General features: G+C 40.6%; 1 protein-coding gene across 1 annotated transcript in view; it reads right to left on the reverse strand.

The window, feature by feature from the left end:
* LOC117045051 (cytosolic phospholipase A2 epsilon-like) overlaps positions 1 to 13,863 on the reverse strand; it is a 44,080-nt gene that overhangs the window by 8,103 nt on the left and 22,114 nt on the right. Inside the window, exons 10-17 of the mRNA XM_033145840.1 lie at positions 12,812 to 12,975; positions 9,832 to 9,912; positions 9,066 to 9,103; positions 8,294 to 8,429; positions 6,341 to 6,477; positions 4,439 to 4,661; positions 3,668 to 3,782; positions 1,833 to 1,970 (exon numbers count right to left, since the gene is read on the reverse strand). Coding sequence (XP_033001731.1) covers positions 1,833 to 1,970; positions 3,668 to 3,782; positions 4,439 to 4,661; positions 6,341 to 6,477; positions 8,294 to 8,429; positions 9,066 to 9,103; positions 9,832 to 9,912; positions 12,812 to 12,975 — 1,032 coding nt within the window. The remainder of the gene's footprint in view (positions 1 to 1,832; positions 1,971 to 3,667; positions 3,783 to 4,438; positions 4,662 to 6,340; positions 6,478 to 8,293; positions 8,430 to 9,065; positions 9,104 to 9,831; positions 9,913 to 12,811; positions 12,976 to 13,863) is intronic.

The following is a 13,863-nucleotide window of genomic DNA, read 5'->3' on the forward strand; positions in this document are numbered from 1 at the left end:
CAACTCCAAAGTGTTTGACTAACTTTGTGACAAGGAAATTTCTAAAGCCTTTAAGATACTATTACCCTCTCTTTGAGGAAATTTTGGATGGCTGCTTTTGCAGCGAATAAACACATTTGGACTGCATAAGCTTTATAGACTTTAAGGATGCCTAAAAGGAAATGGTCGAAGGACTTTCAAACAAAGGTTCCGGAACTTTTGCACAATTTAACAGTGGCAGTTAACCAGCTAAATCAACTAACGGAGACGGTTGTACCTTTGGACTTGGCTTTGCAGGAAAATGGATTAATGACTTTTTGTGAAAGCTATGAGGACATAATTACAGAAGAGGAGAAGATCCAGGGCATATTTTATGGTTTCAATCCACGAAAGAAAAAGAGAAATGTCAGAAGGGACAAAATAAAAAGAAGTAAAAATGAGAAAGCTGCAGTAAAGAAGAGAGCTCAATGGAAAGCTGTACAGAGTCTGGACAATGTTGAAAAAGTCTCAAGGACATACGAGATAAGAAAGGAGCAGGAGCCAGTTTCCCAGGACTGTGGGGTTTTGGAATTTGAAAGGGTGGGGGTGGGTTGAAAAATAATTGCTTTTACGGAAATTCTCTTTGTGCTATGGTATAGACATATGGCTTGGTAATGGATAATGGTTAATGTATAAGAATTTAATTTTTGGGAGTGTAGGAGGGAAGGGAGGGAAGAGTTAAAATAAAATTAATTTTAATTGGGTTGTTTGTAATGAAATTTGGATTAGGCAATGGAGGTTTAGGAATATTGTGAATGCAGAGGATAGGTTAAATTGATAAATAAGATATGTAAGATGAATAATTATTTAGCAAAAGAGTTAAATAAGGAAAATGTGAGAAGGAGAAAAAGTATTATGGAGATTAATTGGCAATAACTGTGAATGAGGGGTAATATGGAATCAACGGGGGGGGGGAATCGGGGAAGTCTGTAAAGATGATATGTGTAAAGTAAGTGGTTAAATTGGGAAAGAATTGTTGATCATCCCAGTGAGAGGGGGGTTTGTTGTGTATGCTCCCCTTGGTAAGAGAAAGGGGAGTTTGGTAAAAATTTAATCATGTATTTTGGATTTAATTGGAAAACTCTTAATAAATATTAATTTTTTAAAAAAGAAAGGGAGACAGGGACTCTTATCTCTCTCCCGATCTCTTGCTGATCAGCTGCTGAGCGGGGTCCTTTCAACACCCCCTTTTCTCTTTGTAAAATAAAAAGCACAATCTGCTTTTGGCCCCTGGGCAATTCAGCTCCAGGGACCACCATTCGCTCCATAAGACGCACAGATATTTCCCCTTACTTTTTAGGAGGAAAAAATTGCGTCTTATGAAGTGAAAAATATGGTACATGCAACTAAAACAATATAGATTTTGTTGATATCTCTGTTCAGGTCTTCAAAGACCACCTCTCTCCATATGACTCTGTGTTCAGTATCTGAGGCCCTTCTTCGTGTGCCTCCTCCACAAGAGGTCCAGGGGGTGGCAACACAAGAACAGGCCTTCTCTGCAGTGGCTCCCCATCTGTGGAATGCTCTCCCCAGGGAGGTTCAGCTGTCGCCTTCATTATACATCTTTAGGTGCCAAGTGAAAATGTTCCTCTTTAACCAGGCCTTTGGCTGATTAACATTTTATACCTCTATTAAATGTATTTGTGGGAGGTGGGGGTTATTTCTTTGTGTTTTTTGTTCTTGTTTTTGTCTTGTGCTTTTATACTGCATATTGTATTTTGTGCTTTTATATTGTATTTTTATGTTGTGAACCACCCTGAGATCTACGGATGAAGGGCGGTATACAAATTTCATAAATAATAATAATAAGTCACCTTGCATGTAACAGAGCTCAGATTCCGGCAGCTTCTTTGTCAAGTGGCCCATGTAGAACTCACTACCAAAATGTTCCGCATTAATGAAAGCTCCATATTTCAAGAAGCCTACTTCATAGGGAGTAAATTCCACCCACTCTGCAAACAACCATATAAAAATAATTGTTAAGTACAGTATAATTATTGTGAAAGACAGGTAAGAAATCTAATAAATGAATGATGTAATAATTACACTGGAGGGAACATTGCAATAAAACCTGCATTCTACCTCTCTATGATAATCATAATCAACCATTTCAATGGATTTGGACATCTCAACTCCCCATTCCTCTTACAGAAACTCTACACCAGGCATCCCCAAACTGCGGCCCTCCAGATGTTTTGGCCTACAACTCCCATGATCAGCCAATCTCCAATTCCCAACACCCTTCTGAGTAATACCACTCCCCACCCTCTCACTATATATAAGGGTCTGGTGATTTCTGTTCCGATGTATCTGAAGAAGTGTGCATGTAAATGAAAGCTTATACCCAGAACAAACTTAGTTGGTCTCTAAGGCATTTCCGTGTGCTGCTTTGGTTAGCCAGAAGCGGCTTTGTCATGCTGGCCACATGACCTGGAAGCTTTACGCCGGCTCCCTAGACCATTAACGCGAGATGAGCGCCACAACCCCAGAGTCGAACACGACTGGACCTAATGGTCAGGGGTCCCTTTACCTTTAAGATGCTACTGGACAATTTTTTATTTTTTTATATCTCTCTCTAACAGCATTCTTGCATTCGGGGACCCAGGTGGCGCTGTGGGTTAAACCACAGAGCCTAGGGTTTGCTGATCAGAAGGTCGGCAGTTCGAATCCCTGCCACGGGGTGAGCTCCCGTTGCTCAGTCCCAGCTCCTGCCCACCTAGCAGTTCGAAAGCACGTAAAAGTGCAAGTAGATAAATAGGTACCGCTCCAGCGGGAAGGTAAACGGCGTTTCCGTGCGCTGCTCTAGTTCGCCAGAAGTGGCTTTGTCATGCTGGCCACATGACCCGGAAGCTGTCTGCGGACAAACGCCGGCTCCCTCGGCCTATAGGGCGAGATGAGCGCCGCAACCCCAGAGTCGGACACGACTGGACCTGATGGTCAGGGGTCCCTTTACTTTTTTTAACAGCATTCTTGCATCAACTGCTCCGCATGGCAGCCATAATGTGTTACTAACCTCCCTAAATGGGTCACCTTCATCTGTAGCTGACAGTGAAGTGAAAACCCTCTGTGCCACAAGAGTAATTTACAAAGGAAGCCAGTACTCGGGGCTATCACTCTATGGGAGCACTTTCCATGTGGTCATTGTTTCAAGTATAGAGCAGGCCTAAAATGAGGGAGAATGAGTACAGTGGTACCTCAGGTTACATACTTAATTTGTTCTGGAGTTCTGCTCTTAACCTGAAACTGTTCTTAACCTGAGGTACCACTTTAGCTAATGGGACCTCCCGCTGCTGCCGCGCTGCCACCGCACGATTTCTGTTCTTATCCTGAAGCAAAGTTCTTAACCTGAGGTACTATTTCTGGGTTAGCGGAGTCTGTAACCTGAAGCGTCTGTAACCTGAAGTGTCTGTTACCTGAAGCGTCTGTAACCCGAGGTACCACTGTACTCAAGAGCACTCAATGTCCAAGATCCAAGAATTCTCTTAGGATTTTGAAACAAAGGTATAATTCTTTATAAAAATGTACACAACACACAATCTGTGCTGCACCATCGCCAGGAGATTTAGTATCTATTAGTGGGGAAATGTCAACCAATAGTCTTCACCTGGCCCCCAGCCTTCGAAGCAAGCTCACATAATTTTGTCCCTACCTTTAAAATCTAGAGTGCTGTATTTTTCTCTGACATTGAGAGCAAGGTAGATGGGAAGTGGGTTCTGACCCAGATTCACAGCCTGTCGTTGATCTGAGAGCTTGCGATGATTGGGCTGTTTGGGAAAAACAACAGTCAGCAGAAGAGACATTGACACAAATAAATTTCACATAGAACCTGTCATAATACATCTTGGCATCCTCATATTGGGTCAGTCCCAGACTTTGCTCCTTACCTATGAGAGGCAACGTTTGCCAATTCCTCCTTCCCACTGCAGTCGCCAGTACCACCTCCAGAGTGTTGGGGGATCTTGTTATGGACGCTTTAGCTGAGATGCCTGCATTGCAGGGGATTGGACTAGATGACTCTTGGGTTCCCTACAACTTTACAATTCTATGATTTCCTGACCTCTCCTCTCCAAGCATACCCCATAAATCTGTTCTGGATCCCCCACAACCTTCCAGATCAAATGTATGGGGCACACAGGAGACATACAGAGAGAGAACAGAAAAGCTCCATTGCCCAGCTAAAACTCCTTGTGATGGTGAAAATGGTTCAGTGGATACTGCCCAATATTTTAATATATTTAGATGCAAGCTTGTGTGGTTGTTTCCATCCCAACTCTTCACAACAGGTGTGCTATCAATGTAAATTAAAGAAATAATAGCAAACACCCTTTCCCCGTTCTGTGCTTAATTTGTTTCATATCTTCCCCATATGCCAGCCCACATTATGCTTCCCACCCACCCCCCAAAAGTATTAATACAATACCTCATCATTAAACATGGATTCAAGAATGAGCCCCCAGAGATCTATAAAAGATAGCTTATATCCATCTCGGTGCCTCTGACAGATTTCCTTTTCATAGTATGTTAAGTGCCTCCGAGAAAAACAGGAAAGTTTGTTTTTCGTGATATGTTTCCGAGCATCACTGATACGCGCTTCCAAATCTTTTTGCGACCAATTGGCATCTTCATATAAATTTATCATGGTCCTAAGGAAAATAAAATTTAAAAGGAGAAAAGATGAGAAGCTAAAATTGAAATTGGCCACAAACTTTGGGCAAATGCAGACGGTCACTTATCAACTGGCAGCTAATCAGGGATGCTCAAGGATTTTTTTTGCATCCACATTCTAAGGCAAACTCACCTGATCTGCACCCCATGGACGGTTGTGCACATCAGAATGTGGCCTTCCTTAGAACGCTAATTGTTTGAGGTGGTCTGGGGGTGCTTTTTTAAAAAGGCACAACTTTTGAAAAGGGTAATAATAGCTACTCCAAGCAGCTGGAAAGCACAGCATCTGCCACTGTGCACATTGAAAATGAGACTGTAAATGCCCCTGGAGCAATGGGACACAAGGACATCCCATTTCTCTCAAGGACCCATATTGGTCCCAGAGACATTTGCTCTCAGGAGTGTTTGCAGCCCCATTTTCAATCCACTCAGAAGAAGCCATGCCGTCACCTGTTTTAAAAAGAAGAAAATAAACGTCAAAAGGCAGGCCTAGGACCACCCCACAACTTTATGTCTGTCAATCAATCACTTTATTTCAGCTTTAAGCTCATATAAAACAATACTAATGTCTGTCTGTATGTCTTTTTTCTGGGTTAGAATGTTATTCGGAGTTCTCATGGGGGCAGGAATGCAAATTAAAACAGGAATGGAACAGAATGGAATTAAAATGAATACATATGAAAGTGAATTAGACTGATCTATCTATCCCTAGTTGATGTGACTACTTGATGAGCAACTCATCTGGAGCATCCTGCCAATCAGGAGCATTTTACCCCACATCTGCACCCAATCAACAATCCAGGGAAGCAAAGGACCAGTTAAATTATCCTCACCTATTTTCATAATAAGTTTCCGCATCACTTTCATATATAAAACAAGTTTTCATTGAAATACCGTTTGGTTCAAAGGATTTTGCAAATCTGATGCAAACAGCAACGAAGGTTACCCACTCTCTCCTCTAATAATAATAATAATAATAATAATAATAATAATCTGACTCTTAACTGATTTGAAAGTTGCTTATGATTCCTAAACAATGTAAGTTGTTGTTGCTTATGTAGGAAGCTTTTCCAAAGGGTCGCCTATGCTCATATCAAGACTAGGAAACTGATTGTATTGTGTTGCATTGCAGTTTAGTCTCAGCATCTGACAATGTTTGAAATCCATATATACAGTGCTTCATTTCCCTAGAACTACAGACTCGGTTTTTTATTTCTGTTTTTCTAATCACACTGAGTGTATTTTCCGTTCATTAATAAATCCGAAAAAAGGGGAGGTAGTTGTGGTGACAAGGCTTGGTTCCATAGAATCAGGACCATGAAGTCACCAGGCTTATTTTGTGCTTAAAAAAAAAAAAATCCTTGGTAAAATTGCACAAATTCAGCGTAAATAATTTTGTTATTGTTTGGTTTTATAAAGTGACTGTTATGCTAAACAAAGGAGGAATGGCAGGAGCTATGCAAGGGAGGTACAGTAAGGTTTGCTTCTATTTCATGTGGTACAAAGTTTTCCATGGATGTTGAATGCTAAACAACAACTGAAGGGATACACATAAAATGTGCCGTCACTTCATGTGATTACCCCATGGCAGAAGGTTGTAGGGAAATTCTGCAGGTTTGGATACATCCCTAATAGTTTTGCTCCATGTTCTCCTTACCATGTTGTCCCAGATAAACCAGCGATGTATGAAATACAGTCTAAGAGATTCTGCTTCTGGAGAGCTAATAGGCTGCCGTACATTGCAATCATGGATCTTACGCCACCTGCTGTTGTCATCACAGCCACAATGGGAACCTGAATAAATTTGAGATCAGTTATTCACAAATTTGCAGAAGAGGGAAGATTGAAGGACTGAGCAGAATCGCACACACTTTTTTTAATAACAAAAAAGCTTAATCACATATCCCAAAACCTCATCAGGGATGGAAGATTCTATCAATTTCAGTTTCTCTCACTTTCCTCAGTCTTAAATTGAGTTCACTAGATTTTCGTTAATATATATATTTAAATAAAATGTTCTCACAATATTCTCCAGCATTTTAGTACTCATCTTTATATGCAATTTTGCCAAAGATACAGAGTTTTTGTTGAAGAACTGCATCACAAAATGAGTAGAAATGTGGATCTTAGTCTTGGTTCTGGAACCTTGGCTATGGAATGCCCTCCCCATTTCCATTTGCTCAGCACCATGCTTCATTTTGGCCTTTAGTGAAGGGGCATTAAAATGGAAGGTGCAGGAACTGGTGATGCTTGGGCTGCCTCCTAAGTTGTCTGTTTCCCAGCTTGCTCACATGAAAGCACAGGTGAGTTGGAGGAGATGGCAACAGCTGTGGAGCATTACACTGATGCTGACAGCATCCCCAAAACACAGGTAGTCCTGGCACTCTCAGGATGCTTGGGACCTAAAGAAGCTGATTTCTGACAGTGGTGAATACCGTTCAAGATAGGCAAGTGTATAATGATGCACACTAGGGCAAACAAATCTTAACGGAATCATTTATTAACTTCTGCTCACACAGTCTAGGCTTCTTGCTCTTTTTCTGTCTCTATACACCTCCCCTCAGAATAACTACACACAGTGTGGCGAGCTTTAGTCTTCCAGAGCTCTCCCTTCAGGGCCCAACTTCTCCACACATCCTCTTCCCACTAGGGATTAACTTTAAATATGTGTAAGGCAAAAAAGTATTTTATGTTACAATAGTATACATGAATGTGCAAGATATTATGCATGAATTAGACCATATGAATTAGACCTTTTTGGTAGTGGCACCTGCAAGGGGGTGCGTTGGGGATGGGCTGTGATAGCGACGGCTATGATGGCCTGTCCGGGCTGCCAGCAAAGCGGAAAAGCTCTCCCCCTTTCCCCAGGCTCGCTGTAGGCTTGGGAAGCGGGGGGCGCCGTTGCCCCGCCATCCAGTTAAAAGCCTCACTCAGCGGCTTGCTCGCTCACCTGCTCGGCGCTTTGCTTCCTTCCCGCTCGGGCTGTGGGTGGAGGTGAGGGGCAGGTCAGGGAGGGGCGTCAGCGACCCAAGAGAAGTGTCCCCTCCTGCCCCTCGGCTCCTTGGCTCCTCCCAAGCCGCCCAGTAAAAAGCCTCGTTCCGCGGCTTGCCAGCACCACCGCCAGAAACCTGCTACATAGCACACATGCACAGCGTTGCTACATAGCAACACGTGCGTTGTACGTAGCGATGCTGCACATGCGCACAACATAGCAATGCCCCACCCCCAGGTGCTTGTCGTGTTTGCTGCTCCGGAAGCCTGAGCAGCTTGCTACGCCTCTGGCGCCCACCCTGTGGAACACCCTCCCATCAGATGTCAAGGAAATAGAAACTATTTCATGTTTAGAAGACCTTTGAAGACATCCCTGTTTAGGGAAGTTTTTAATGACTGATGTTTTAATGTAATTTTAATCTTTGTTGGAAGCCACCCAGAGTGGCTGGGGAAACCCAGCCAGATGGGCGGGGTATAAATAATAAAATTATTATTATTATTATTATTATTATTATTATTATTATTATTATTATTCATGGATAAACATGTGGCATGGACATATATGAATCCCTTTGCCACCATTTTCTCTGCTCATCTTACATTGTGGCAGACATCATACCTCATCATCCTGCAGATCTTCTTGAAGATTAAGAGCATTTTTCAAAGCAGCAGCAACGTATTTCTTGCGCTTACAAATGAAGTCCTGCTCCTCTGGGCATACATCAAATCCCAAGCGCATGTCTAGGTCATTCTGGCTAGATGACACAAACTCATATCATAAACCTGAGCAGCTGAATACACATAATATATGCGTTATGATTTGAATAAATTCCAGCACTCCAATGTTTGCTGTCAACAATTTGTATTTGGCAATATTTGACAGCTGACATGTAAAGGTATGCAGTATTTAACAGCAGTTGATAAAAAACTTGGAACAATATTTCGCATTTGAGTGGTAAGTTCATAGTATTTCATATTTGGAAACTGCCAAAGTTGAAAACAATGAAGAGCTGCCAACCAGTTTAAAGAATCTAGAAGGTGGAAGTAAAAATCCTAGATTCAAATCTGAGTTCATTATTTTTATTTTTAAAAATGCATTCAAAATCCAAATGACAAAAAGAGAAATTGTGTCAAATTTTGAAAAATTGTCACTGCTCTAGCTTGAAACATCAGAAGTTGAATCCATGCCTTCCCCCATTCCTACACAGAGTGCTTTAGCACTACATTCATACCTATAAAAGGCAAGTAGAGAAGGATGCTCAGAAGGGAAGGTTACTTTTAAAGCAATTTCAGAAAGCTGCAAATTCTTTTAAATTATATATATATATATATATATAGAAAACAAAGCAAAGATTGAACTGCAAAGTCACTGCAAGGAGAGAAATGCTTACCAGTTTTCTGCTGTCACAAATACATCATATTCTTTGTCCTATAAGAAAAATAAAAAGTTATGATTTCCATAATCTTCAAAGGAATTTTGTTTGTTCTCCTCCTTTATTAGTCCAACCTGATGATCATAATAAATAATAAGTTGAACCATCCTAATGTGATGTCTTGCAATTCATTGCTCTCAGACTCCATCAATTCAGTTTACACAAGGGAAGTATGCTTTACAAAATGCATAAACCAGTAACTTACAACATTCATGCAACAGACCATTCAGGGAGTTAACTTCAGGTTATGAAGAATAGGTCCGCAGATGCAGGTTCAGTGCTTATCCATTCTCTGACATGTTTCAGATTTCAAAGCTGTAACACCCACAATGTCCTTCTCTGCGTATATGCTGCATCTTTGTACACTGCATTTTGCCCCTATCTCAGAACTACTTTCAAGCTTACACTGGCTCCCTGCACGCAGAATGGCTTCTTCACTCATTTCAAGAGAAGGCCAAATCTGCATGCAAATTACTTCAGATGGATGGATCAACTCTCTCTATTAAAAATAACAGGGAGTCCTATGCATATAAAAGGTTTGATCACATACAGATCTCACCACTCGAAGAATCAATGGTCAGCTACAATCCAGACAAACAAATTACTAAACCACATTTTCTCCATGTAAATCTTCAATCAACCTACCCAACCAGGTGCTCTCCAGATGTTCTGGACTACAACCCACATAGAAAACAAAATAAAATTGTTTGCAATCAGGACTCACGTTTGATATTTCCACTCTCTCTCCTATGGGAAGCCGATGCAAGGGCAAAGTTAGGGAGTTTGTGTGTCCTTTATGTGAACACTGAAGGAGGAAAAACAAATGGTCACAACACAATACGTTTTTAAAACCAAAAGGCATATTGCTTACCAAAAAGTTGCCTGTCTCCTACTGCAATGACTAGAGAGCAGAATTACAAGTAATGGATATATTGTGTAAACAGCACAAAATAAATTACATAATTCTGTGCAGAATTCCCCCATTTGCATCATTTCTTCCTATTATTATTATTATTGGAATAACTTTTTATTGGATTTCATAAACAAGAATCATAGGAATAATGAATGACACAAATAAATAGACCAAGTCTTTGTGTGTCATTTGTGTATCACAAAAATAGCATAATAAATTTGCAGTAATATCTACAACATATGGTTCATTATTAGTGCTCAATGTATAAGCTCTTAGTTCATAAATTTGTTTGAACAAAAACAAAGGGGAAACAGGATAGAACAGAGTTGACAGATAACATTCAATATCACATAGCTAAATGCCTAGTCAGGAGCCCTTGTGATTGTACTTAGATTCAATATGAGTAATAGTCATTTTTCCTCTTACGTTATCAGTGAAACAATATAAAGTGTTGGCATATAGATGAACATGAGAGCAGGGTTCAAAGTGAGGATAATAATTTATGTTTAATTTTAAATTTAGAGCAATTAGATTGAGCCAAATGCTAATGGGGGGATTGTTGGTTTTCTGGAAAACTGGCATATATTATGAAATTTAACAACACTGGGGTAAAGCCATCTTTCTCGATCTGCCCACATGTCAACTGTAGTTTATTTGTTAATCTCTCAAGGAGGGATATTTCCCAAACTGTTTTGTACCAATTGTCTAACGTTGTGCCAGAAAGGTCTTTCTAGTGTTTGGTTATGTTGCTTACTAATAAATAAATGGCTTCCTAATTCTTTATTACGTAAATTCAGATTGTTGCCTTGAAATATATTTAATAAATCTCATTGTGCTTTGACTTCCAATTGTTTTATTAATTTCTTTAAATATCAAATGACAGAAAGGCTGGATTTTTGTACATTCCCACCACATGTGGAGATTTCATTCATTCATTGATTCATTTTGTATACCCCCCTCTGTAGATCTTAGGACGGTTCACAGCATAAAAATACAAGCCCCACCAGCAATGTGGTGAGGCGCCAGAATGAATCACTGCCAGCTTCCTGGGGGGGTTATTGTTTGTCTTTATTGGAGATAATAGGGCCCAGAAGTATTTAAGATTTTACTAAATATTCGTAACTAAGTCCCATCAAAAGCAGTAGGACAACTAACTTCTATTCATTTTAATGGGTCGTGACTAGGGATGGATGAATTTGTCAATGTCAGTTTCTCTTTGTTTCTCACTATTCCCATATTTAATTCAGTTCTCAATAGTTCACCAGTTTGCATTTTTAAAATAGCATGTTAGTGCATTTTTGCCTAATATACACATTTTTGCAAAGCCATTTCCCCTAATATAATGCCTTTTTCTATGTTGTTTTCACTAATATATGCATTTGTATGCACATCTTACCCTAGCAGATGCATTCTTGGAATGCATTACTTGACTGGAAAACTGCATTGCAAAATTCAGAGAAGCACACATTTTGCGGAATGCCTGTGTTTTGGTTTGTGTACTATTTCAGAAACCACAAATTAAGTAGATTCCTTAAACAAAACTGAATTGAATTTCTCTTCCATCTCTATGATCAAGTGTAACTGATCATTAAATTTTGCATTGACTGATAAGCAATTGATTCTAGGTCCTTTAAACACAGGTAGAGCTCGCTGCATTCCAAACGTCTGAATATGTGACACCTGCACCATGAATCTCTTAAGCACAATGGAACACGCTATTCTTAAAAGGCCAGCTTTTGCATTTCTTTGTTTGTTTTAAACCAACTACTATGGCCTCATTATGACTGCATAAAACTAATTAAGAATACGTAACCTGGAGGTGACATTTTTGCCAGATGCAGAGCTGGGCATTGCAGGATAGGGTGCAGCTTCAGTGTTTGGTGGAGCATTCACTATTGTGTCCACTTCCCTCTCTATTTTCCATAGCTAATAATTAGCTAAGAGGAGACTCTTGAGAGTCCCATGGAATGCAAGAAGATCAAACCTATCTATTCTCAAAGAAATCAGCCCTGAGTGCTCACTAGAAGGACAGATCCTGAAGTTGAGGCTCCACTACTTTGGCCACCTCATGAGAAGAGAAAAGACCCTGATGTTGGGAAAGATGGAGGGCACAAGGAGAAGGGGGCGACAGAGGATGAGATGGTTGGACAGTGTTCTCGAAGCTACTAACATGAGTTTGGCCAAACTACGAGAGGCAGTGAAGGATAGGCGTGCCTGGCGTGCTCTGGTCCATGGGGTCACGAAGAGTCGGACACGACTGAACAACAACAACAATTATTATTATTATTTTATTTTATTTTATTTTATTTTATTCATTCATTCATTCTCCGCCCATCTGGCTGGGTTTCCCCAGCCACTCTGGGCGGCTTCCAACAAAATATTAAAAATACAATAAAACATCAGACGTTAAAAACTTCCCTAAACAGGGCTTCCTTCAGATGTCTAACGTCAGATAGTTGTTTATTTCCTTGACATCTGATAGAAGGGCATTCCAAAGGGTGGGCGCAACTACCACCTCTCTCCTAATTTCAATTTCTAGTTTCTAATGCCATTCATAACTTCCCATGCCCCTAGTCCTTGTAAAAAATTACACATTCCTTAGAAAAAACCAAATTATAAAAGCAGAACTAAATTGTGAAGCGAGCAAAGAAAGTGCAATTTGCTTGACTTGTGCTAAGTATTCTGGCCAGCACAGCCTGCAGATTTTATTGATGGTGTTCAGCTTGGCATTTAAAATGGGTTACACAACTTACTTACACTACTTACACAATGGGTTACACAACTTACTTACACAAATGCAGCATTTCTTTGGGAATTCCACTTCCAGGTGTGGGTTATAGTACTTGACATAGTGGAACACTGTGGAGTTGGGAGGGGCATATCTAGAACGACCACCCAGTAAAATGCTCTGTGTATCCTCAAGGGATCCTTTCACTGTAAATGTGAATTCTTCTCCTGAGTGCAGAGTAGAGAACACAAAAGAACTTCAGTATTAAAGTACACAGAAGCAGTGCTTTTTTTCTTAAAAAAATGTTTAGGGCTACTCTCATTTTCCTACTTATATTGAAATACTGCCCCTCAATGAGGCTGAACTTAGATTCACAAAATGTTTAGGGGTATGCGTACCCTCAGAAAAAAGCACTGCACAGAAGTACATCTTTATTTATAATATTTGTAACCCCTCCTACCAAGACCAGGGCAGCATACCTGTGCCTATCCTAGTTTATCCTTACAACAGAGCTAGGCCAAGTCAAGAAACAGCAACATGCTCAAAGCCACCCAGCCTGCTAAGAAGCATTTGGAGAGCTGGGGTGGGGGTGGGGTTTTCATGGGGAGAAAGCTGCACAATGATGACCATAATACCTTCTTCCCCATTGCAACTGCACTCTCCAAAAGTTATTTAGCAGGCGGTGATGGGGGAATACAATTCCCCACATGGGAAAGCAGCGAAATTTTGCAGCAAAAGAAGGGGGATTTGGTGCACAGCTGTCAACTTTTCCTTTTTTTAAGGGAAATTCCCTTAATCCGAATAGGATTCCTCGCAAGAAAAGGGGAAAGTTGACAGCTATGATTTGGTGGTGTCAGGAGAGCGGGTGGAAAGCAATCATGCACACAGAAAGCATATTTTTAGTTGGAGCAAGAGTAGGATCTGTCTGCAGAGCTAATGAGGAAATGAGAGACATTTACATGTCATCTTATGCTTCCAAAGTTTCTGCAGCGAATGCCAGGAGTCAAGGGTACCAGTGCTAAGTAAGGAAAGGAGGAGAGTTACCACCTGTTTGTTGAAACGTGTTCAACATTTACATTATCAGCCCGTGATATAGAGATGGTGTTTAAAGCTGG

The sequence above is a fragment of the Lacerta agilis genome, chromosome 1 (assembly GCF_009819535.1).
Source record: "Lacerta agilis isolate rLacAgi1 chromosome 1, rLacAgi1.pri, whole genome shotgun sequence".
NCBI classification, from domain to species: domain Eukaryota; kingdom Metazoa; phylum Chordata; class Lepidosauria; order Squamata; family Lacertidae; genus Lacerta; species Lacerta agilis.